Here is a 24,806-nt window from a genome sequence, read left to right on the forward strand (position 1 = left end):
GATGCTGTATTATTTATGCTACAATAATGCTTAGAAGTTTTCTTACGAATCAGCTGCCCCCCTTCCCCTTAGCTCTCTGTATCCAAAATGGTTTGTATTTTGAAACCTGAATCTGACTCTGGTTAGTTCTTGCTTTTACAATTGGTGGAGCCTGTGAGCTGGGGGGTAAAGGGGCTGCTTAGAGGCAGAGCAGCTGGGATACAGCACAAGCCACTCACAGAAACAGCTCCAAGTCTACATCGATTTCCTGTTGCTTGTTCATCAGATTGGTTTGATTTTTTTTCCTGACGAAAATATCTTTCTTCAAGAGGGCACTTAAATATTGTTCCCCTTCTTTAAGAAAATTCATCCAGGACATGCTGTGTGACGTGCTTTTGAAAAGGAAGGTGGGTTCCCAGCTGAGGCTCCCAATAGCCCATGGGCAGTGGGAGTGGGAGCACGAAGGCATTTGACAACAAAGCTCAATGGATCCCAAGTCTCTCTGGCAGTTCAACATTACAAAACTCATGATTTTCTTTCTCAAAAATAAGGCCATTAGAATTGCAACATCATGTTCTGGGGCATTTGCTTTTATGAGAAGACTCAAGTGAAAACTGAAGGGAGACAGGAATGGCAAGGGAAGTGCTGACAGACATCAGACTTTCATCTCTGTGTCTCTGGGCCACCAGAGCAGCACTCAATAGCTACTGTCATCTGATGGATCAGTGCTGCCTGGAAACTATGAGAGCCACATCTGGATCTCAGCTCCCAGCGGACAAACACTCGCAGCACAAAGCCAGCTTGGGGATGGCAGCTGTTTGCATTCCTGCTACCACACTCTGGAATGCAGAGGCATGGATGCTGCCCACTGTGGCGAACCAGCTGCTCAAAAGCAGCAAAGCAACAAGGAAAAACACGCCTTGCCATTCCCAATGCTGTTTGTAAGGCAGATTCCTGTCTCCATGAAGGGCAAGGGCTACTCAGCACCTTTTATAATTGTCTTTGGCCATATCTACATCTGCTATGTAGACTGGGAGCAAGAGCTTGGAGCAAGGTGCTGAGGCCTTGTCTCACAGTGTGAGTACAGGGGGCTTTAGTTCCCTGAGTAAAGAAACCTGCCCATGGGCTGCAGGGCTGCTCTGCAAGGCAGCACAAGCACAGCACGTGGTCGTCTTAAAAGCCCGTTTTAGACTCAAATCAAAGGCAATATGCACATCTTCATTACCAATTAGCTTAGAATGAAAAAAAAAAAAAGAAAAAGAAAAAAAAAGGAATAAAAAGCTTCAATTTGCAGGACGAGCAGTAAAATAAAGTAAAATGAAATAAAGTAAAATAACATAAAAATGGAAGCAGATCAGGACGCCCCAGGAACAAGAGCCTCCTCGGCCCAGCTCCCGTTCGCACGCACGCCCCAGCGGCGCAGCACAACACGGCCGTGCCCGCGCTGCCCCCCGCAGCCACCAGGTGGCGGCCTCGGCGTGGCGTAGCGTGGCTCGCCAGCGGGCGGTACGCGGCCGCCCCCGTCTGCAGGCAGGCGGGCGCCGAGCCCCGGCCCCTGCCCGTCCGCTTTGTTCCGGAGGGGGTGGTTTTCACTGGTGGGTGAAAACCCGGGGCCGAAGTAGCGGCCGTGCTGCAGGCGCCCTGCCCTGCGTGGGAGGCCCGGGCGCGACCCACGCGCAGGAAAGCCTCGCGGTCGCGCTGCCCTGCCTGCCCTGCGCTGCCAACACGCAGCGTTCGGCTCTGCCCGCTCATTGCCTCCCTCCGGCTGATGCCTGTGGGTCCAAAGAGGGTGGGGGATGATGGTTTATAATTAACACAATTAAAAATAGACTTTGAATAAACCAAAGGCAGAGAGGCTGCTTGTGACTGTTACGGTAGGAGGAAAGCTAAGGGCACTGCTCATACAAAGGTAAGCTGAGGCACGGCCACGCAGGAGCTTCGACCACCAGGCAAGTACCTTGAGCTTGTTTGCCAGCTTGCCAGCCTGCCACACACCCAGCAGCACGCCTCGGGCCTCGGCCCCACCAGCAGCGAGCAGGGACAGGGGTGGGGTGAGACCGGGTCACTGCTGCTGGCCTTACACCCTGGGGTTTGTGACATTCTGGGAGGCTGTCCTGCTGGAGGCCCAGCATGAGAAACCAACACCGAGTGAGATGCTTAAATGCAGGGCTTTTTTTTTTTTTTTTAAACACCGGTCCAGCTTGTATTTAAATTTCTTGAAGATCTATCTAATAGCCATGAAGCACTGTAGATGGATTTCCTAATGCTGTGCAGCTGATATCCACAAGAGTCTTCCTTGGGAAAGGGGTAACTGGCCAACTGGCTGCCCTGGAGAAAATGTGGAACAGGCTATGAAGAAAGTGCTGTGCTATTCAGAAACAAAACATGAGGGGAAAAAAAAGAGAGATTAATAAGTTTTTTGGGAGGGGAGGGAAGAGGGGACTTTTTTCTTATTATTTTTTATATACTCTTTATCATTTGGGGCTTCTATGAATTATTTGTAACTAGGATAGAATTTTCAGGCAGAAATGTTTTTTTTTTTTTTAATATCAACAGCCTTCCTCAGAACACTTTTATTGAGGAAATAATGTCTGTATGGCTATGGCAGCCATCAGGATTCCTGGAGTGAAAGAGTACAGAAGAGAAGACTGGGTTAAATTAATTCCTGCTAAATACCTACCAGCAGACTTGCTGTCTATATGGGGAGCTGCAGACAGAATTGTACCAGGGTAGAAAGGATACTGTGTCTATTTATAACTCTGCCTTCAACACCATAGGAATTCAAAGGAAAACTCCAACTCAGCACACAGTCTTCTCATCATCTGCTTCTGTCAAGATTAAATCGGGGCTGAGATCATTCTCTTCCTCTGCAAATCTCTGCAAGGAAGGATCTCTTCCTTTCTGCCTGCAAAGGACTGCTGTGGTACAAATCACATCAAAGCTCATGTGCTCAGGGAGCCCTCACCCAGCTGAATGCTACCTCCTCCTTTGCAGTAGCCAGAGCAGGTCACAAGACCCCACAGCAGGTTAGCAGTGAGGAACAAAGGTATTTTACCTGCTTCACAGCCCTGCACCCCACTCTGTCCTTGACCTTTCTTTGCACAGCCCCTCTGGGGCAAACGGGAGTAGCAGAGCTCCCACGTGCTCCCAGTGCCTGCTGACAGGGATGGGGAAAGGAACAGGGCCTTGGCATAGGGTCATCACACTCACTGATCCTGTCACTGAGAAAAGACCATTACCCATGGGGGCATGAGCCTGTCCTGCCACTGCAGAGCCACCCATCCTGGGAAGGATTGAGCTCCGTTAGATGTGTGGGGCACCTATCCCTCAGGAGAGATTATCCCTGATGATAGGAGCACAAATGAAAGCAGCCTTGAAAAAGGCATTTGCAAAAACCTGACCACCTCTCTAAAAATAAGGCAGGCTCCTGGAGTTTTTCAGCTCCACTCTTTTTTAGCATCATGGTGCCTCAGATCTTTCCTTCTCATCTTCCACCTTCCAGTTTTCTCTTTAATAAGAACTGCTCTTTGGTTCTCCTCAAAGAGCTATCTACTCCGTTCTCTCGCTGTTCCTCTTTTGTAATTCTGTTATCAAGCTGTCTGCTAGGTGGGGAGCAGAAGGTGCAGGACGTGGTGCTGCCTTTGAGGTACAGGTAATTATGATGTGCATCTGTTATTGTGGTTGCTGCCTCAACAGGTGGAAAACATGCTGTTCCCTGATAGATTGCAGCACTCTGTGCTCCTACCTCGTCTTTTCTCTAAAGCCAGTCATGTGGTGTTCCTAAAATAATAAACACAGACTTACTGCTGCCACAAAAACCCCTGGTAAATATATTTTTATGGGAATGAAATATTAAAGGATTTGAACAGTTATTCACTGAAAGCAAAATATGAGCAGTAAGGTTGGGTAAAGATTCAAAGACTGGTTTGCTTCCTCTCCCTGGGGCACATCAAGGCTCTACTGCTTACAGTTTAGAGATGGATAGTGGGGAATTACTTAACCCAGAATGATGGAAACAATTCAGACTATAATAATATAGCACGAGAGTTTCTCACATTACATCTATTCCCCATACTGCTGGCTATATTCTGGCTTCAGATTCACGTGCACAACTCTCATCGGATTCTGGAGGAACTGTATTTGAAGCCAAAATGCATTTCATTGTCTTTCTTAAATCTCTCTATGGTATAGTTGCTAAATCCTGAGCTCAAGGACTGGGGACAAAGCTTGTCTAAATGTTTCCCAGTGTCATTCTCTGAAAGACTCCCATCTGCTCTGCTTCATTTTGAATTTCATCTTCCTACTTTCCTAAAAACACAAAGCAGAAACACACATTTCCTCTGCTCTGGTGAGCAGGAATCACCAAATTTCCCAGCAGGTTCTCTCACAACATACAATGGATCCAAGTGTGTCTAAAAAAGCTACAAACCCTTTGTGTAGCAGTAAGGGAGGAGATCAGAAATGTGGGCCAAGTTTCAGAGTGTTATGAACACCTCCCAGCCCCCAAAGGGGCTCCATATCCTGTTTCCTCTCTCCCAAAAATTTCACCTGGCTTTGGGTTTCATTAAGAGAAATATACATTTCTCAAGCCCAGGCTTGAAGTCTTTGGTTCATGCTTCCTGCTGACACTGCAGAGACTGCAAGAGCCACAAAAGCTGAGTCTGACCTGGGGGCTTCAAATTTACTACAGTAGCAGAGCAAATTAAATAGAGAGCACATTAAGTGGGTTGGGAGATTGCTGTTGACCAACAAATCTTCATTAAGTTCCCGCACCAAGCTGTGCTACGATTCTGATGAAACTGATTATTGCATCTCCATCATTTCAACTATTTCTCCACCAGGTTTAAAACAAATTCAAACTTATTTTAGGTTTAATTAGAGATAAAATGTAATATTAAGCCACCTTGCCCCATGCACTCTTCCAGTTTAGAGAAGTTGGTACGTCATTCAAGCAGGCCAAATTCCTCTTTTTTCACCATCAGATATTTACTGCCTTGGTTTTTGCTAGGCCTTTTATTTAACATCAGTGCTTCGTGGTGACTCTGTTCACTGTGATATGGTGACTTTCTGAGTTACTGGCTTGCATTACCAAAGGCGAGGTCTGAGATAGCTCCTGGCACTGCTCTCCAAACCTTTCAGCTGAGCTCCCTTTGAGATGCACCGGCACAAACCCCAAAGAGAACACTTGACTCACATCTTCCACAGCAAAACCCGTACCTGGATAACAGCAGCTTTGACAGGATAAAAGCAAAGTCCTTTTCTGGCCTTCAGAGCTAAAGGGAAGCTATCATGGCAGGGGCATCAGATACCTTTCCAGCAGGCCACTACCAAAAAGACAGCTCCATGGTTAAAACTCAGGCACCAAGCTATTCTGCTATATGGATTCTAAAAACATGCCGCCCAATTTAGGCTAAGCATAGAGAGGTTTGATGGAAAAGTGCAGCAGAAAGCAAGGGAAATTAAACAGCGGTGCTGAGAGTTATATAGTCTCAGCGTATGGAATATTCATCACAGGCTATCCTTGCCCTAAGGTAAGATGAGAAACAATTACTCAATATTTGTCTTCTAAAGGTAAGGGAAGAAACAGAAAGGCACATGCAGACACACCAGAAATGTTAGCCTTCGGTATCACTCATTGCCAGCTGACATTTGTGGTGACCATTCACATTGGCCACAGAAATTGCTCGTACCCCATACTTCTGTTGTCCACAGAGTCAGAAAACACTTGACAAATGCAGATGGGACTCAACCTATCTGTAACAAAGAGAAAGCCTCAAACATTTAGGTCTGTGCAGCAGTGCTGCAGCACATAGGCTGTTACTAGTTGCCAGCACCTGGGCACTTGCAAGACAGTATCTCCTTCCCAAAGGTGCCTGCTGTGTCCCAAGCAAGGCTGAAGAGTGCAGCCACAGCAACTGCCTTCTGATGGGATCCAAATGATTTTTTGCTAATGGTTAAATGGTTTTCAGCTCTAGAGGAAAGTCAGATCTTTTTGCAGCAGGTGATCTGTGACATTTAGGGGTCACATTTTTTAACTGTTATTTACTTTAGAAATATGGTATGAGTTAACCTAAAGGAGAAATTATTAGAAATACCTGTGATCCCAAGAGCTAACACAACTGCTGGGAAATTGTAGACCTCAAATCATCTGTGCTACAGGATATGATTAGATCCTATTATTTTTTCTTTCTGTAGAAAGGTAGTGAGGTTTTACAATGAGAAGAAAGCAATCTGCATAGCTGACTTGGGATTTCACCTCCTCTCGTTGCATCTCTTACACTGCATGCACATCACCCCACAAGCCTCAGCTCTGTTCATTCTCAGACTGACCTCTGTGCTAACCTGATTTATTGTTTCAAGTTCTCCGATAGTATATTACGTTATACCCCAAAGGGTCTGATTAGAACTGGCCAGTATTTTAATGATTTACAAGGGGCATCTGGGACCGTGTGGATAGCATACGTGTTGTGTCACTGCTATCGGAGGAGCCTTTATTGATCCATACCAGTGTGCTCCAAGACAAGACTGTGTCAAATTCCAATAAGCTTCAGTTCACAAACCTGATTTGACAGGTGGCCAAGCTTGCACTGGGACTGACTGTAGTTCTCATGGTGGGAATAAAACAAAACAGCTGGACTGCTTCTAGCTCTTGCATTATGAGAGGATTTCCATTCCTTTCCCTTCTATTTCTATCTTACAGTGCTTAAGGAGGTGTTTATCCTTCCTAGTTCTCCAGCCAAAAAACCTGGGCAACAGGAGCTTGCTATCAGCTCTGTGGTCTGTCCTTCTGCCAGAAGACACTGGTGAGAAATACAGGCTTCTGGAACTGGCCTTCTGAGCCTCTCTGAGTCCTGCCATGGCTATCATGCTGCTAGAAAGCTTCAAATCAGAGAGACTGGGGTGAGAGAAAGAAAGATGAAGAAGCAATTACTGCAATTGCTTTTAAGCTGTAACACCACTGCATTTAATAAGGACTCATGCTGGTTTATAGGGTATTGCTGAAGAAGATCTTTCCAAATACTTTAAAGATAGGTAGCAAGAATAGCGTGTGGTGTTACAAGGTTTCTCTGTCCTTGGTTTAATTTTGCATGTTCCAGAAGCTATTTTGAGTGCCAAAACCGAAATCTGCTGAAACCTTTCTGGAAAACCTCATTCTCTAGCATAAGTTTTGGAAGGAAATCCCACTCAAGGCCAAACTTGACCATGACTTTCACCTCAGTATAAGTTGCCTTTGATTCAGCATAGGTGAGCAGAGATTTTGACTCAAATTAAACCTGTGACTGACTCTTTTCCCAGATTCAGCTATCACTACAAGTGCTCATCACTATTCTACCCCTGGCCTTTCTCCCACTTCAGGCATGTGGAGAGATGTAGGAAATCCCAACTTTACCACCTCAACCTGCGTGGTGGGAACACCAGTGTCTTCCTCACTGGCTCACTGTGATAACTATTAAATGCATTGCAGTGCTCAAGAAACACCAGGGAACCGTGAGATCTTACCTCCTGTTGTTTCCCATCTTCCTTCCTACCACATTGTTAGGCTCTCCTGCTATGCGTCAGCTGTCTCCTGCAAGTGGGTAGCACCAACTTCTTCATGGAGATGGTAGAGACCACAGGACAAGAACAAAGAGCAGTGAAGCTGTCAATGCCCCCAAAAAGAAAAGACCCAAAAAAGCAATATATTGTTTTTAAGATACAAGAACATACCAGAGCTAGTCACAGGGGAGAAGGGCTTTGCATTGTGCCATCCTTTTGGTTAAATCCTTGGGGCAGAAACCATTCATTTGTAATGGAATTCTTTGAATTCTGAAGCCTGATGTTTCCAATGGTGGGCTGGAAGACACTGCTGCATTAGTTATTGTCACAGTAGCCTCATTCACCTTCAGATGTAGCCTGCTAAACTTCGGTGGGGACACAGGACACTGGCACACAGTCCTTCAGGACTGCATTGCAACTGGAGCCTGTGCCAGGCTCTGCACAAGAAGTGCTTGGCCTCTGAGTAGCTGTTGCCGGAGCAAGAAATGCACATGACTTCTGTCCCAGACAATTTTGGATACCAGAGATGACCAAAGAAAATTAGTTCAGACTACATTAAGAGCATGCAACAGGAAGTGAATCCACAGATGCATAAAACCACGGATGAGGGACTGAAAACTACACTCAAATGATCTTTTCTCCTTCTTTCATGAAATCAGACACAGTGTGCCCAGCAACCAACCCATCTGTGGCCTTCCCCTCCTGATTTCAGCTAGCAGTGCAATATCCTGACCAACAACCTTCACAAATCCCTTAAGGGCAGCTGCAGGCCTGTATGGCAGCGATGGTTTCACCCCAAACAGCCACAGGAATTCACCCTGCAGTGTGCAGCATGGCCAGGCTCTGCTTCCCACACAGCCCCAGCACTGAGGCTGAAAGGCAGCACAACAAGCACGAGCCTCTAATACACTCTTCCAGGGGAACAGATTCAGAAGATTTCAGGCAATCTATGAGCAAAACTAAGCTTGTATTTCTCTGCAGGGTCATGCTGTACTAACACCATGAAGTAACAAGAGCACCATGTGCTCTCTGCAGATGCCAGCTGCAAATATTGATAGAGCATTGCTTAAAGTCATGAAAAAGCAAGCAAAATTTTTGCTGTTTGGGGAGAGTGATGGGTTTGAACACAAGGTTCAGTCAGACAACCTGGCTGGTTATTAGCTGATCCAAGAAGAAAACAAGATGATGTACATTACTCCTCATCCCAACCTGCATCACCTTGCTAGTCTTTGTTTCAGAAATGTTTAATCCTTCAGATTTTTTGGTAGCCTCATGGTGCCTCCAGGAAAACAACAACAGAAAAAAAAACCTCACTAGCATCACCAACAAAAAAAAACCCAAAACATTTACCCATTCTAAGTATAACTGTTTTCATTATAGACAAGTAATTGCTGGATGCAATAGAGATACTGCAATTTCACAGCCTTTCTGCACAGAAAAGCCAGTCTTACACAGGAAGAACTGAATTTTAGGCAAGCTTATCTTTAGGTGGGTGATTAAGAATAGCAGGAGCTTCTCATATATGTACCGCCTAGCTTTTTAGCACTGCCATACTGTAGAGTGGGATTTTTGTTTTTGAAATGAGATGTAAGAAATACCAGTATTGAATGGATGAGTTATAGATAGACATTACCAACTGACAGCTCAAGTTCATTGCAGAAAACACTAACAATAGTACTGGAGCCAGGAGCAACAGTCCAGCAGGGAGCTGAAGAGCCTCTTAGATAAGCCCATGCTGGTGCTGTGACCAGCAGTGCATTGAGGCAGTGCATTTTGGACCTGCCTTTTGCTGCTGTCTTTGAGTCAAATGCAACATGTCCAATTGTCTATGAGATCAGCTTGAGTTAATGGATGTAAGGATGCATTTGGCACTGAGAGCATCAGGAGTACCAAGGGGCTCCACAGGGCCCATTTTGCAGCTCGACTTCTGTGCTCACAGCCAAAATCCCCACATCTTTGTTGGGACTCAGCCTACAGGGGAACTGGCTTTCCTTTGCTTGCTTGCCAATAGCTAAGCTCAGGTCCTTAGAGGTCTGCAGAGCTCTTGCTCCAGCTGACGACTTCATGAACACCTAGAGCAGGGAGGAACATAGCTCCCTGCACAGCTTTAAATGTTTGTGTTTCCCTGCACGTGTTGGTGACATCATTGCCACCTGAGGGCCTGAACCCTGGTCTTGGCAGGTAAAAGCCCTTTGGGTCACCTTACACTGGAGTTCTTGCTCTTGGTGCATATTTATGTAACGATTGCTAGATGGCTGTAATTAAATGACTGTAAAAGCACCATCTAAAATGCACTAGTAATAAATCCTTAATAGTTGATGCTATAACAAGCAGTTACAAAAAATATATCGTAACATGTAGATTGTTAACACAGTTTCTGGGCTTGTTTAATGTGCAGCTCTAAATAGTTAAAATGCACATTATTAAAATGGCACATGAAATTTGTAACTAGTAAATAAAGGGTCCAACTCAACAACAAAATCCAGACTTCGGTAGTGAAGAAGACAGGGAAAATTGATTTTTCTGTGCACACCTTCTGCCAGGTTCTCCATGGTAATTCTTTAAAGTGAAGTAGGCCCAAAAAAAGTCACAACAAATACAGAAGAATTTTCTTAAGCTATTTTTCCTAAAATTACTAAGCAGCAGAGGATAAAGCCCATCCCAGAGGGATGGCTTGCACAAGAAAAGCTTGCATTTCCAGGTGTGTCCCTGTCTCATAGGCTCCGCTTATTTTCCTCTAGCGTCTATCTTAACTCAGCACCTTTGCAATAGATATTTCTTGCATGTTTACCCCAGAGCAATACAGTTCTGGAACCATATGGGGTCCATACTGGGGCTACCTTACAAGATGGCTCAAACTTGTTGGTATCAGTGGGAGTGATCCAAGCTTTGTTTATCCATATCTTTCTCACTAAAAATGGGGTGGATGAGATCCTTCCTTTGTTCTGTGCACAAACCGGTCCACCACTACCAGTTTCTACGAAGCATACTCCCCAAGCCTACCCTTGTCTCTGTTCTGACTCAGAAGCATGGTTAAAATCCCAATTACACTACAAGAATGCAACTGCGTCCAGAAAGTCCTTGGCTTTCTATTCAGTGAGCAAGAGGTGAGTCAGGGAAAATCTATTTAGCTGCCCATATTTTTCGTTTCTCTTATACCCAGTCAAAGCTACAGTGTGGGCAATATATCAAGACGATTTCCTGTGGCTAGTGAATAAAGAAAATGCACACACGAGATGCAGAAAAATTAGCCAAATCAATAGGTGAGAAGATTTTTACATAGTTAGTGCAAATACTACTGCCTGTGAAACGGTGACTGCTTCTGTCTAATTACACGACTGGTAAATACAAGCGTACTAATCAGCTGATGACAAGAAAATATTTTATACTGCAGTCACAGAAGAGAATGAGGCCACCCTGTCCCAAATACTCAGCACTGCTGTGCATCCTGAGACCGCCAAGAGCAGCAGGTCTGAGCCCTGCTGGTTGGCCCACAGACTTGCTACTTAAAAATGAGACAGACATTTTTGAGGCTTCTGAGGCCTGGCTACCCATAGCATCAGTGGAAGTTGTGGTAAAATCAACACATATGAGAATCAGAATGGGTTGATTAATTTCTTCCTTACATTTCAGTAGTGCTTTGTATCAGAAATAACACTGCTGATTTCCCTGGATGTCACACAGAAAAAAGTTCTACTTGGAAAAAGGAGAGGTGTCGCAATTCCTCTCTAGTCAGGACTAGGGCTTTGGTATGGGTGCACTACTGAGAGGAGGAATAAGTGGACGTTTTCATCTTTCTTGTGGTCAACTTAGCTAGTCTGCCTTGACACAGGCTCTGCATGGTCCACTGAGAGCAAGGCATCCAAATGGATCTGCTAAGTCACACCAAGGCAAGTGGTAGCCTACCCCTCGATGTATAGCTGGGTGAAAGTTGTCAGCCTGGAAACCTCTACTAAATTTGGAAGTGCTGTTCAAATTACATCCTCCAGCTGCTGGAGAGATTTTCTTACAAACAGTTGGCAATGCAAATACCCTGAGCTTCTCTGGAAACTGCCTCTATCACAGCTTTCAAGTCCAGCCAGCTCTACCTCAGTCATTGCTGTATTTGATTCATACCATCTATATCCCATAGTGCTCCCAGCAATTGATAAATTATGACTCCAGTGAGACTAGGGGGTTAAATACCAAGGAAGAAAGAATGATGACAGTAATACTTGTCATTTGTGCAGAGATGCAGCAACATAAAACCCCTTCTCAAACATATGTTATCTTGGAGGAATCTTTCCAAGGGATAGGCTTTCTGAGAAACATTTATGGCTTTTGAATACACGATAGGCATGAACTTGACATGACCCGCTTTGGCCAAGCACTGGGCTTCTGTCTGGTCTTTCACCATCACAAATCACTCTATCTGAAGTGCAGACAGTGATATCTTTGAAGATGACAAGGTTACAGCACATACCAGTTTGAGAAAAAACAGGATGTAAAGCACTTTGTTCTCAGGATTAAAAAAGTAAAAATATTTCTACTAAAGCTAGGGGAGAACAGGCTACGTTTTACCCATACACAAAATCCAGTACAATGACTAGGATGATCAAAATACTGCATGCACCACTGAAACATGAGTATTGATATTCTCATATAGTACTAAGATCCCTCCTTTATCCTGGCATTGCAAAAATGGAAGGAAAAACAAAAGATATGAGCGCTTTCTACTAGTGCACCAGCTAAATATCTTAGACATGAGAGTTGTTTTTCCCTCTCGACTTTCCATAGCATCATGCTGCAGAGTTTCATGTTGCCCCAGCTCAGCCTTCACACCATCCTTTCATCTTGATCTTGTACCAATGTACTGCCAAATGGTCAAACTGCACTGGCATTTGAGTTTGTTCTTACTAAATACTGTGGTACTGGAAAAACAGATGAAGGTGACACATTTCCAAGGACTGAGACACCTGTTGAGGGATCAGTCTCTAAAGGCCTCCTCCTCAGGAAGGCACTGAATGCCACCAACGGATTAATAGAGAAGGCTGCAGTAAATTAGTTCATCAAAAACCAACAAAAACAGCCAGAATATATGCAACCAAAAGAGGCATCCACTGAGGGGAAGAGAGGAAGCCTAAAGAGGCAGCAGAGATACTCTCTCTGACTTTAAGAGGACCACTTTTATCTTCCTCCTGGGATATACATTACCACACAGCATAACGAACTTCTGACCTGACTTTTCTCTTGATCCTACTGTGGCAAAGGCGCTAGTGGTTTTCAGATAAGGGCTTACGGATATGGGCATGGCAAGGTGACATGCATGGCTCTCACCTAGGTCACTAGATCATCCAAATGACCTTTACTTTGTGATAGGCCTCTGATTGCAATTCTCCTCTTATTCATAATTAAGGAAATTCTATTATACATTTCAGCGAAAATTACAGTTGTAGTACAAACCAGTTCAAAATTAATCTAAATATAATGGTAAAATTTCTCCTCTGTAATTGAATAATTACTGCAATACAACACTAGCAGGGCAAAGATCAGGAACATTTCATGGGATTATTACTCAGAAACAGGCATTTTAAAACTGTATTGCTCATCCATGCAACACTTCACAGAAACAAACCCTCTGCAAATAAAGAATATAGAGAAATTGAGCTTAGAATCATTAAAAACATTTTTAAAATGAAGAACCACATTATTACATATAATCATTTTCCTTTCATACTCATTTGTTTTAATCTATTCATGCTCCCTAGAAAACATCACACAATTTTATTCATATCATTGTTTTCTTTAAATATGTGCATTTCAGTAAATTACAGTTGCATGTATAAAATTAGTGAGTTAAAATGTTGGTCTGATGCTAGAACTGAGCAGTCATTTATTAAAAAAAAAAAAAAATTGCCTTGTTTTACTGTCTGTAAATTTTCTCTGGAAAGCTATGTTTTTTTTTTTTTCCAGTGCATTCATTATTCAGCATATTAACTGAATAGTTCTACAGAGACTTCTCCGCTTTTGAATCATTCACAGCCTGTTAGTTCCAATTATTTCACATTTGAAATTTGAACTCTAGTCCTCAGCTTTTATTGGACATAAAGTTTACATGAACTGATTCTGTTCTCCAGTTGAACAAATGTGACCAGATTGCAAAACAAATAAGTTTCACACACAACTTCTGCTGTTCATGTCAGTAGATCAACAAGAGTAAATTTCTTAGCTAGAATACAAGATTAATGTGAGCACAAGCTGAAAGTCAACCTAGCACAATTCCAAAGCAGCGGGCCCACCTTACAAAGGAAACCATTATTGCACTGCTCTCAGAATCCATGCAGTAAGTGAAGCACACACTGCCTCCTTTGCCAAGTCTACACAGTTATGTTTGCTTCTAGAAAGACTACTTTTTTTTAACATCTCCAGCAGAGCAGTTTTCCTAAGGTTTGCTGTACTTCAGAGCTGTCCCCCCAGGCTGTTACAAGGATGGGGTTATGGATCTGGAAAGCACGGTGCTCGTAAGGGCTGTGCTAACACCATGACACTGCTGGGACTCTGGGGCAATGCCCTGTCATTCTCTACTTGTGGGAGGCTTAGGAAAGTGGGGCTGACTGCAGCCTCCAGTCCTTTGTGGCCAGGTAACATAAAAATCAAGGTATTCATACAGCGGAGAGGGCAAGGGGAATGGATAACAGGCAACAGTAAATAAGAAACAAAAAATGAAACAGTTGAAAGCAATTTTATAAGGAGTGAGAAGTGCCCTAGAGTGGTCATTAACCACACTGCAAGGAAAGAGATATGTCAAAAAAAGGAGGAACATTTGCTGCAGATATTATGAGGTGGGAAGGATTGGAGGAGGCTGTTATTCTTGAAAGCATTTAATGAACTGGCAGATGGCCCTGTGGTCCGGACACAGGAAATACAAGTCCCATTCTGGCTGCAGACCTCCTGTGCGGGAGCAGAAGAGTCACACAGGTGTCTGAGATGACCAGCAGCAGGCCAGGGCACAGCTGGCAAAGAAGCATCAGGGTGCCCAGTGCCAGAGCAGCTATCAGAATTGATGGGGAACGTCCGTTCCAGCATGGGAATGCTTTCATGCTTTGCCTTGCATAAAGCCATCTGAAATGGGCAAGAACATCTGCTTTTGTTTTCACAGTAAAAGCTGACACTGGAGGACATACACACATTTTAGGAGGGGAGCACATTCTGGAGTGGAGTTCTTTGTAATACAAACAATACGAGACCATCCTGGAAACACTGTTATTTAGTGAAAACTTACTGTATTTAAGAGGACAAGTCAGACTGTGATGGTGGCAGGAGAAAGTGTGCTGAAATAACAGGGTGCCCCCTTGACAATGGGATAGCAAGGCAAATGAACCCAAGTGCACAGTGGATGGGCGGCTTCTGGTCAGCATTTGGTGGACAAAAGCTGTCAACTGTGGTCACTGCTTCTCTCTTTTGCCTCTGGGAACAGGAATTTGATTATCCCATTTCTCCTTCAGCAAAACAGCTCCCAAAGCAAGCTAGCCTTCACCTTCTCTCTGACCATCATAGAATCATAGAATGGCTTGTGTTGGAAGGGACTCCAGGGATCATGAAGTTTCAATCCCCCTGCAACAGGCAGAGCCACCAACCTCCAGATCTGGTACCAGACCAGGCTGCCCAGGGCCCTATCCAACCTGGCCTTGCACACTCTAGGGATGGAGCATCCACAGCCTCTCTGGGCAGCCTGTTCCAGCACCTCACCACTCTCTCTGTAAAGAACTTCCCCCTGATGTCCATTGTCTTTGTGTGTGTAAAGGCAGATATCATCAAATAACATCACAAAAAAAAGCTGTACTTAGGACTGGTGAGTGAGCCTTAATGGGAAACCAGGAAAATACTTCACCACAGCTAACACTGTTAGGAAAGAAGTTCCTAATAATGGATGTGCTTAAACATGAATGCAGCCTATTTATGTGTGATAGAACTGTTCAGTAGAAAGATGGAAGATCTCAGGTTTGCTGTCCTGGAATGTTTTACCCCAAACCAGCTGTCTAATCATTTACACAAAGTGGCAGAACATGACTTTGACTCACTGACTACAACTTCATCCAAGTCTAGCTACTCCTGGTCTAAAGCTACCTACGCTGACAGACTTTGTAGAAGATCTGTAATATGGACGCTTGACTAATTTTTAGAACATAAAAATGTTCTTTGTAAGACAATTTCTTAAAAGAGAAAAATACAGAAACTGTAAAAATACAGTTTCTATTCTCTTCAAAAATCATCCCAAGGAGTTAAAATCTGCAGCAAACACAAGGAACTGCTATTTCGAAGGAAGAGTACCACATGGAAATAGAACAATTCCAGAGACAGATTGATTTCTAAAAAATAAAAAGAAGAAAAAGAAACAAAATCTAAGTTTCTCCATGTAAATAAAGTATTAAAGTAGATCTTTCAAGATTAGAAATGGGTGAGTTATTGGAGAGGGCAGAAAACAGTGGAATGAAAATGAAACAACCTACAAAAAAAAAAACATATACGAATGCCTATATGAATAGCAGCAAGAATTACTATAACTTACTCATGCAGACTTTTTCTACCAAGAGCATTTGTCATCAAGAAAGCAAGTGTGGCTCACAATTACCATTGGAAATAACCAAAATACTCATTACAGAGTTTCCTGCATTGAAGCAGACAATTGAGAGTTAGCTAGTGAGCAAGATCTTGCATGACCAATTCCATTCAATTCAGTTCAGCTGGTTAAGCAAATTATAAAAGACAAATCAGATAAAGTATATATAAGCAATTTCTAGTTGCATGGTTGAAGGAAAAGCACAGCATATCAAATTGGTAACTTTTTCTTTTCCTGCTGAGTAGCTACTCTTACACAAAATATTTTCCATGGCATTCCCTCTTTCTATGAAAGGCAGGGGAACTCTCATGCTGCCATATCAACAACTGGGCTGTACTGCTGTGGTAACAGCAGCATCTAGAATTCCAAATAGGAAGTGGGAAAGTTTATATGACTATGAAAAAAAAACAACAAAAAAACACCTTAAAAAATATAATCATGAGGTTTTAATGAACTGTTTGACTAAAAAATAAAAAAGGTTGAGTAGTTAGGCCAAAATAAGCCCACTGAGGTCCTGAGCGTTGCAGTTTGCAAAAGCTTTAGCTTCCAATTTGCCATAATGACATAAAATTTTGTTTTAGAAGAATATGCTGCAAAGGCATTGTCTGAACCCCAACATGGGGGTATGTGAGCCACTGAACTGTTATTGTTTAGATTGCAACAACATTTGCAAAGTCCAGTTGTGGCCTCTGCTATGATAAATCTAGCAACATGGAAAAAAGAGGCAATTTCCAAACCCAAAGAGCCCATTGTTGCAATCCAGGGCAAATTGGGTGAAGGGTAAGCGGAGAGGAAGAGAGCACTACCTCAGAAATGTCTGGCTGGTGGTAACTGTTTGCCTTCCACCTTTCAGGATGGCCTGGGACTCGCTGTGTGGCAGGGACCTGCTGCGTCCCACAATAAGAAGAGCCTCAAGCATCGCACAGGGAGGGCAGAGGGGGGACACCCCATCCCTGGAGGAGCTGCAGCGCCTGCTGTGGACACGTGCGCGCCCTATGGGGCATGTGGATGAAGTCTGGCCAAACCTTTATGTGGGAGACCTGTAAGAGAGGGAAGGGCTGAAGGTGCTGATGAAATTCTTAGCCCCCACCTCATCCCTGCCTAAATCATCCTATCTTTTTAAAGAGAGAGCTAGGTATTAATTTGGAGACCCTTTGGAATAAGTCTTATTTTTGAGTGAGGCTGAACCTTGCTTAGGATACCACAGCACATAGGAAAAGCAACTTGAGCGTTCCTTTCCAGGAGAATACTACCCTTCCTAATTTCTCCCCCTGCATTAGCACAGGAGACCCATGGTGCGACAGCCTGGTGGGGTCACAGCATCACTACTACAGCGCTCACACCAGAGCAATCTCAAACACGACACCCTGGTACTTGCTTCCCATTTCAGATGACATCAGTCCCAGAACTGATGGATGCTCAGCAGAGGTGACTTGGTGAGAAAACAAATCAGAAAACTTTCAGCTTGTACACAAATAAACCTTACCCCCAACCTTCTCAGTTGAGAAGAATCTAAGCAGATGTTTCATGGAAAGTGTAGGAAATCTAAGAGCCAGTTTCTTAAAAGTCCAATTCTGTCCTGAAATATTTTTGTAAACACTTTATATCTAATCATTTTGTCAGGAAAAAAGCCTTTATAACTTTCTAACAAACTGCACCAGCAGCCGCGTGTTTTATGCTGCACCACAGTGCAGCAGGAGAATGAAAAACCCTTTTCTTCCTCCAGGTATGTTGCTCGTGACAAAGCACAGCTGAGCCAAATGGGCATTTCCCATGTTGTGAATGCTGCTGCTGGGCGCTTCCACCTCAACACTGGGCCCAAGTTCTACAGAGACCTTCCTGTGGATTACTATGGAGTAGAAGCAGAGGACAACCCGAACTTTGATCTCAGCATTTACTTCTACCCAGTTGCTCGATACATAAGAGCTGCACTGAATACCCCAAGAGGTAACCAGATCATCTATGCATATGACATACTTTCAGCATGCTTCTTAGTCCTGCTTGTTAACTTGCTCAACTTGGTCAAGCAGTACTCGGCATAAACTAACCACCTGCAGGTGGCTTTAAGAACCCCAAAACGAGCAAACACAAACCAAGCAGTCATCCCTGCCTCCCAAACTCCCACAGCAAGTCTTGCAAAGTTGATGACACCAGTTGTAAAGAGAAAATATGTAGCTTGTTACTGAAATCACTACCCCATATGGGGAAGAATAGAAATAAAGTCACACTGCTCTGGAAATTTATTTCTAGTCCTCTAGTACTGCTCTCATACTCTTAGAGATTCCTGCTCAGAAACAAATTAGTTACTGCCAGGATTCCTTCCAAGTTTTACAGGGACTTGGGGTAGGAAGTCCAGGCTGTGCTTTGAAGCAGAGCAGTTCATCAGACCAGAGCACAGGAATCTCTGAACTCAGTCACTCAGTCACCCTGAGCTGCTCCAGAGCAGCAGCTGCCACTGCCTCTGTGCTGTCCTACAGGGCACACTGCTCACCAGCCCGGTAACAGCTCCTGCTACAGCCTTGCCCTGGCCCATGCAAGTCCTCTAAGGCTAGAGGGCAGGCTGTCATATGGGTGGATTTTGCTTTGAATTTTTTGCTTGTTTCAAAAACTGCAATTGGTGTAAGCTTCCGACAGCTTATGTGTAATGCCTTTGTATTTGCACATGAAGGAAGAAAATGCTAAAATACAGTTGAACAGATGTTTTTTTTCACTGAAGATAAAAACTGGGAAGAGTGCACTGAATGAGCTTTCAGAGGGGTTTTTCCTGTGCCTCATGCTATTCAACATCTCTCTCAGCAAAAGACAACAGAATAGCAGACATTTACTACCTACGTGTGGATGTCCTGAGCTCTGGGAGGAGATGCATACATGTGATCTTGCCAAATTACTGATTTGTTTTAAAATAATAGCTGGAATCAGGTAAAAATATTGTAATGCTAACGATCTGCAGAATTCCTATGATCACAAACGAGGGAAGAACTTGCTAGGAAGCAAATTGGTAGAAGCGCACCTAAGCAACAGCACCAGTCAGGAGATTAACACCACACTGTTGCTAGGAAGTAAATTGGAGATAGGAAGATAACTGGAAAAATCCTTTGACTTGCTCAACACTGTCCAGGTACAATGCCAGAGGCCTGAAGCTGGTGGGAACCCTGAACGTAAAGGACAAAGGACTCTTCACAATAGAGTCACCTCTGTATCACAAAAATGCAGCTGCCCACTGAAAAGTGATTTATTAAGAGAGCACTTAGTTATGGCACACAGCAGGCTATTCTGCTGAAATACCAATGAGTGCCCTAAAATATTAACTACACAGCTTGGTGAGTGAGTAGATCTGATCAACGCACTTAGAGACCTACACTGTACAAACTGGGAAAGGAAGACATGGTTACAGAACCCAGTGCACTTCTGTGCTAGACACAGGAGTTTACTGCTGCTTGGAGGCCATAATCCATCCCAATAGAAAGCATTTGCCTTTGTGAAATTGAGGGCTGCATTTAGATTTCAAAACCACTAATGTACTTGGGAAACTTGGATCTGCACCCATGCCTATTACAGCATATACTATTTACAAGTGAAGTCATTATTGGTGGTGCTCCAGGGAAAAGTAAGATCCAAAATCTCTTCATTTGTGTGCAAAATGAAATAAAAAAAAAATTCCAAATGGACTGACAAAAGACAGAAAACAACAGATGAATCATGGTGGCCACAAAAGCAAACAAAAGCAGTGTTCTGCATACCCAAATACTAGAAGTTATCAGAACAAGTTAGTGCTCAAGGCGAACACAATGAACTCATCATCTCTTGAGTGACTATTTATCCCTACTCCCGCATTTTTAGATACTGCTTTACTGAACTCCATATGGAAGCAGGGTTCTGGGAATGGAGACAAGGTGAAATTCAATCATATACAGTCCAGCTGTTGCTGACATTCATCATTTCAAGGAAAGTGCAACAGTTTGGAAAATATATAAACAAGATGTTCTAAAAGCATAATTTCCCGAGGTACAGAAATTTAGCAGCTAAATATCCATGACCTGCGAAGGGATGAGACAAGGAGAGGATTGTTATTCACATCATTTAGAAGAAGGAAAAAAACCTGCATTTATTGTAAGCAGCGATGCTGAACACAAAATTATGCCAGGTGAAAAGAGGCCTGTTCATATTAAATTCAGGATGTAATGAGGTACTTCTGTTTGATTGAGAAGTCATTTAAGACTACTATCTATTTGTTCTAGATTTCTATTTTAACTAAACAGGTCTTTGGAGATACCAGTATCCATCTTGCCCCTTTGCAGATGCATCTGGGCAGTTAGCATTTTTTGGGAGTGCAGCTAAGCCTAAGCATAAATCAGCAGTTTGACAAAGTCGAGCAAAAGGGGAAGGAAATGTGAATTAAGTGCAGAGATGAAGGCATGCCATGACAGCTATCACACAAGCACTGTACAGAGAGAAAGATTCCCAAGCATAATTCCCAAGCTTATCATTTTCTTGCCCTCCAAACATGTTTAAAATGGGCAGATTAAAGCCATCCATTAACTTACTATAACGGTAAACTCTCTCCAAGGCATTTCCCTTCTTCCACATCACTGGAGCTAACTAACAGCCGAACTCCTTCACCTTCTTTATTGCTGTTGTCGTTTGTTGGCTGGGAAAAAAGCTGGACTGAGCAGAAAAGGGTCCTCTCTTGACTCTGCCACAGGGGTACCACAGGAATCACTTCATGCTGGCACTGCCCCTCAGCAGGTGCTCCTACATGTTCCACCAGGCCTGGGCAGAAACGGCACACTGCCACTTACAGCTCCCCTCAGACTTCTTCCTGTTCACAGCCATGAGAAAATGGATGCTTGATGAATCAAGAACTAGGCAATTGGTCATGCTCCTGGCTACAGCATGGTGGCACAACGTAGAAAGAGATGAGGGAACTGTGGTGGAGCTTGAAGAGCTGCTGCAAGTAGGCAGCGTGGTTCTGCTGGGCCCAATAGGGTGAGGGCAGCTGGGGCACACACCTGGGGTGATGGAGCTGGAGCCTGGTCTGGAGCCAAATCATATCCATCCTGCAAGGAAGCAAGGGCTAGTTCAGGACATTTAGCTCAGTTAATGATGAGTAGCACAAGAACAATAAGATATTATGTGTTTTAATGGCTAATTTGTTCAACTACATTGAATTTCCCAACTTGAATTTGGCCAACAAAGTTGAATTTGCAAACTTTATCCCTACTGCAAACCCTTTGATGTCAGCAGAGTTACAGCAGGCATGAGCTGGATACAATATCCATAATCCGTTGTTAAAAACCAAGTGTTATTGTTCTGCACAAATCCCAGCCAGATGACAGCCATTGTCTGCCTCTGCAAAGAGTAGCTTGAGACGCGCGGTGCCACGTTTCAAATAAGGATTGCAAGATTTAAGAATCCTGGAAGCTAAGTGCCCCCTCTTCTCCTCAATTAATCCCATTATTCCTAAGGGATCCTGTTACACGCTCGCTGAGACAAGGTTGCAACACAGCCCTCTCATGTGGGATTGGTCCAACTTCTCTTAGCACTCCATGTGCAAAACAAAGGCCGGGGAGGCAAAGCTGGAGGACCTCAGCTTGTGGCATAGATTCTGTGGGGCAGAAGATCTGGTTATAACCTCCCTGCCCACCCCACGACAGGGACAGGCATCACAATGGCCATTGTGAAGGCTGCTCACAGTTGCTCCCAGCAGTGCTTTCCAGGCCCTGCTCCAGCAGCCACCCAGGAGCCCAGCCTGGTGCTGCGATGGTGCAGGCAGCTGCTCCTGCAGGAGGCTCACACAGTGCTCCGGTGTGAGATGGCTGCAGTCAGATGTGCCTCGGGCATCGCTCAGGCACAGTGTATTATGGTGGTTCGGAGTGCCTCTTAACCCAGGTACAGACAGGGACAGGGTCTGAGCCTGTAAACAGAACTGAATAGCAACACGGCTTTTGTTTCCTGACTCAACGTTAACATTCAATTTGTTCGCTACAAATAATCACATACTAAATTCAAATCTGCTTTCATTAGAGCAATTTTACATTAATTAAATCATTTCACACGACCGATTTATCTGCAACAAACAGTCATTTTATTCTCAGTGTACCAGCATTTCTCATAACCTCCCTGTGTGTTGAAGCAAAGACTAACAATGTGAAATACATATTGCACATGTAAAACAGACATAATACCTGCACCCCCATGGGAACCAGCGTACTGGAGAGCCATGGAGACTGGGCATGAGGTCAACTGTTGCAGCTTGTTTGGACTCTCGATGAGACATCTTTTAAAACAAGCTGCTCAGCTAGGACACATTTGAAGTGCAGACAACCTAGACAAGCAGGGAAGAAAATTTATATATGCTCTTACTCCCCACTTCCTCGTCTCGCACACGGTTAGGATTTAAACCAGCAGAGAGCAAAGCCAGCTGTACAAGCTGGTCCCTGGAATTTGTTCTGCTCTCTGTGTCCTCAGCAAAAACACAGTGGACAATGTTCAGTGGCAGCACCTCTACCTGTGCTCAGCTTAGTTTTCAGATCCAGACTGTAGATGGGGCCGAGGTCTTCCCAAGACAGAATACTCCTTATGGGTGAAAAAAAGAGACCCAAGAAACACTTTGCAGAAAGGAGGCTCAGAACAGCAAGTCTTATCCAGTGTTTACAATTGAGTTTCAAACTACTTAGTGCACCAAACTCAAATTCATCATCAAGGCCATCTCCATGATTTTGTGTGCTTCAGTGTACCCTGCTTCCAGGTGTGGTTCAAACCATAAATATTTATTTTTCTTTCACTCGTAGAGTGCTGGTAGCTTACAAATTGTCAAACAACAAAAAGGTGTTTCCAATTCCAAGAAAATTTTTCAGAACATGCTGTTCTTTGGTTTTCATTGCCTTGGTTGCACAGTAGGACAAGTGTCTGGGTTTTCCCAGTCACTGCCACTGCTTTCCAGCCAGGCCTGCAAACTACTTAAGCACAGATTTTCCCAAAAACCTGTTGGACTTAGCCCTATTTCCAATATTTCCCAAAGAGAAGCTGTGTTTGGGACTCTTTTATATCTTCTGAAATTCTCAGACCTGAGTTATTTTGGTCTGAAGTGCTTCTTCTGAAGATAACATAGAATGCATGTCCCGCATGATAGCTGGCAAGGCTAGAGACAGTGCAGCACATTGAAAATAACATCTAAACGAAAATATAGATTAGCATCAGCATTCAGTAAGAGGTGCAAAGCATTTCCCCTCATCCCCACAAAAGTAGACTTCCAAGAGTGCCCATTTGGTTAGTGCAAGTGAGAGAGACGTAATTTACCTTGAACAACAATGTTAGGTTGTTACAAAGAATATGAATAAATTCTGAGAACCTCTATCTGAATGGGAAAATGCAAACAAAAAAATCACTCAATCTTCTAATTCTGCAGAATTTTACGTTACGTTAGAAGATTTCATCATTCCTCAAAAGGTTTCAATGCCCAGTCCACCTCTGCTGTCACTATTTTCACTGCTTGTTTAGAAACTATATTTGTCTCTTTATTTCTGCTGAAGACACGTCTATATTTAGGGATTGAGCTCAGATTTCTCATGCCAGGATAACGAAGGGTGTGCAGTGTCACACACACTGCAGAATCAACACCTCTCTGAACCTGCTGGCCAGAGCAGGTTTTTACAACACATGCTCACACTCTCTGAGCATGTGGCTCTGTGATCATCATTAGTCAGAACCAGAGCAGTTGCTAAATAAGTACTCTGCCACAAACAAAACAGGATTTAAGATGAAAAGCTGTGCACAAAGTACCCAGAATTAAAACCAGGGGAGATGGGGGCAATCAGTTTGAGGTTTCCAGCTGGATCTAATGTCATCACCTAACAAGGATGTTTTTGTCTCACCTGAAGCTTCACCAGCTAGTATGTCACTCCCAAAACAAGGAGTGGTCAAGCAGGGACACCAGGCTAGGCTCAGGAGCCAGGGACACATCTTACAGAGCAAAGAGAGGGAACTCACATAGCTTCACTGCTCACACTGTTGACTCAAGTCCCACTGAAGCAGGCTGCAAAGCTCTGGGCGCTTTTCTCTGCCATCTCCACATGCCACCAGGCTGAGGGCTAAGCCCAAAACTCGCAGTGCAATCATGAACGCTATGATACATTTATGCATTGTCCCCAGCCATTAAAAGCCCCACTCTCCTTTCCACAGGCAAAGTACTGGTCCACTGTGCGATGGGAATCAGTCGATCTGCAACTCTTGTCCTCGCCTTCCTAATGATCTGCGAGGACATGTCTCTTGCCGACGCGATTCAGGCTGTGCGCTCCCACAGAGGGATCTGCCCCAACTCTGGCTTCCTGGAGCAGCTGCGAGAGCTGGACCTGAGGCTGAGGAAGGAGAAGCGCGCAGGAGCTGGGATCTGCTAGCACAGGGCTGGCCAGTAGCAGGAGCACAACCAGCCGCCAGGCTCAAACTGAGGCCAGCGCGTGGACACTGCAGGCACACTGTTGCAGCTGCACTGAGAAACTCTGCTGGGGAGAGCCGATTGGAGTTTGCAATGTATTTTTTGGATAAGCCCACTAATTGAAAGAAACTGAAATAAAGAAGGATTCAGACCGGCAATTTCACCCACCTGGGCCTGCTTTTTTAACAACCTGCTGTGCAGGGTACAGGCAGCAGTTGGGTTTTCAAGCCGAATTAAAAGGCAGCACAGCCAACTTGA

General features: G+C 44.1%; 1 protein-coding gene and 1 long non-coding RNA gene across 5 annotated transcripts; one reads left to right on the forward strand and one right to left on the reverse strand.

The window, feature by feature from the left end:
- The first annotated feature begins 1,757 nt into the window (after positions 1-1,757).
- LOC122175574 (dual specificity protein phosphatase 13-like) lies at positions 1,758-24,806 on the forward strand. 3 transcript variants are annotated; one of them, XM_042863335.1, is made up of 4 exons: positions 1,758-1,888; positions 16,968-17,156; positions 17,841-18,061; positions 24,296-24,806. In XM_042863335.1, exons 2-4 carry the CDS (start codon positions 16,969-16,971, stop codon positions 24,508-24,510), a joined length of 624 nt encoding a protein of 207 aa, XP_042719269.1. In that variant the 5' UTR covers positions 1,758-1,888; position 16,968; the 3' UTR covers positions 24,511-24,806. The 3 variants fall into 3 exon arrangements, with proteins under 3 accessions (XP_042719269.1, XP_042719268.1, XP_042719270.1); XM_042863334.1 differs by having other exon boundaries at positions 1,759-1,928; XM_042863336.1 differs by lacking the exons at positions 1,758-1,888; positions 16,968-17,156 and adding an exon at positions 17,184-17,249.
- Positions 20,606-23,594, reverse strand: LOC122175577. Of its 2 annotated transcripts, none has more exons than XR_006177439.1 (3): positions 23,531-23,594; positions 22,300-22,439; positions 20,606-21,171 (listed from the first exon to the last, which is right to left on the reverse strand). It is a non-coding gene; the product is annotated as an uncharacterized LOC122175577 (long non-coding RNA). The 2 variants fall into 2 exon arrangements; XR_006177438.1 differs by having other exon boundaries at positions 23,414-23,589.

This window comes from Lagopus leucura, unplaced genomic scaffold (genome assembly GCF_019238085.1).
Source record: "Lagopus leucura isolate 7727_CA_CO unplaced genomic scaffold, USGS_WTPT01 Super-Scaffold_739, whole genome shotgun sequence".
NCBI lineage: Eukaryota > Metazoa > Chordata > Aves > Galliformes > Phasianidae > Lagopus > Lagopus leucura.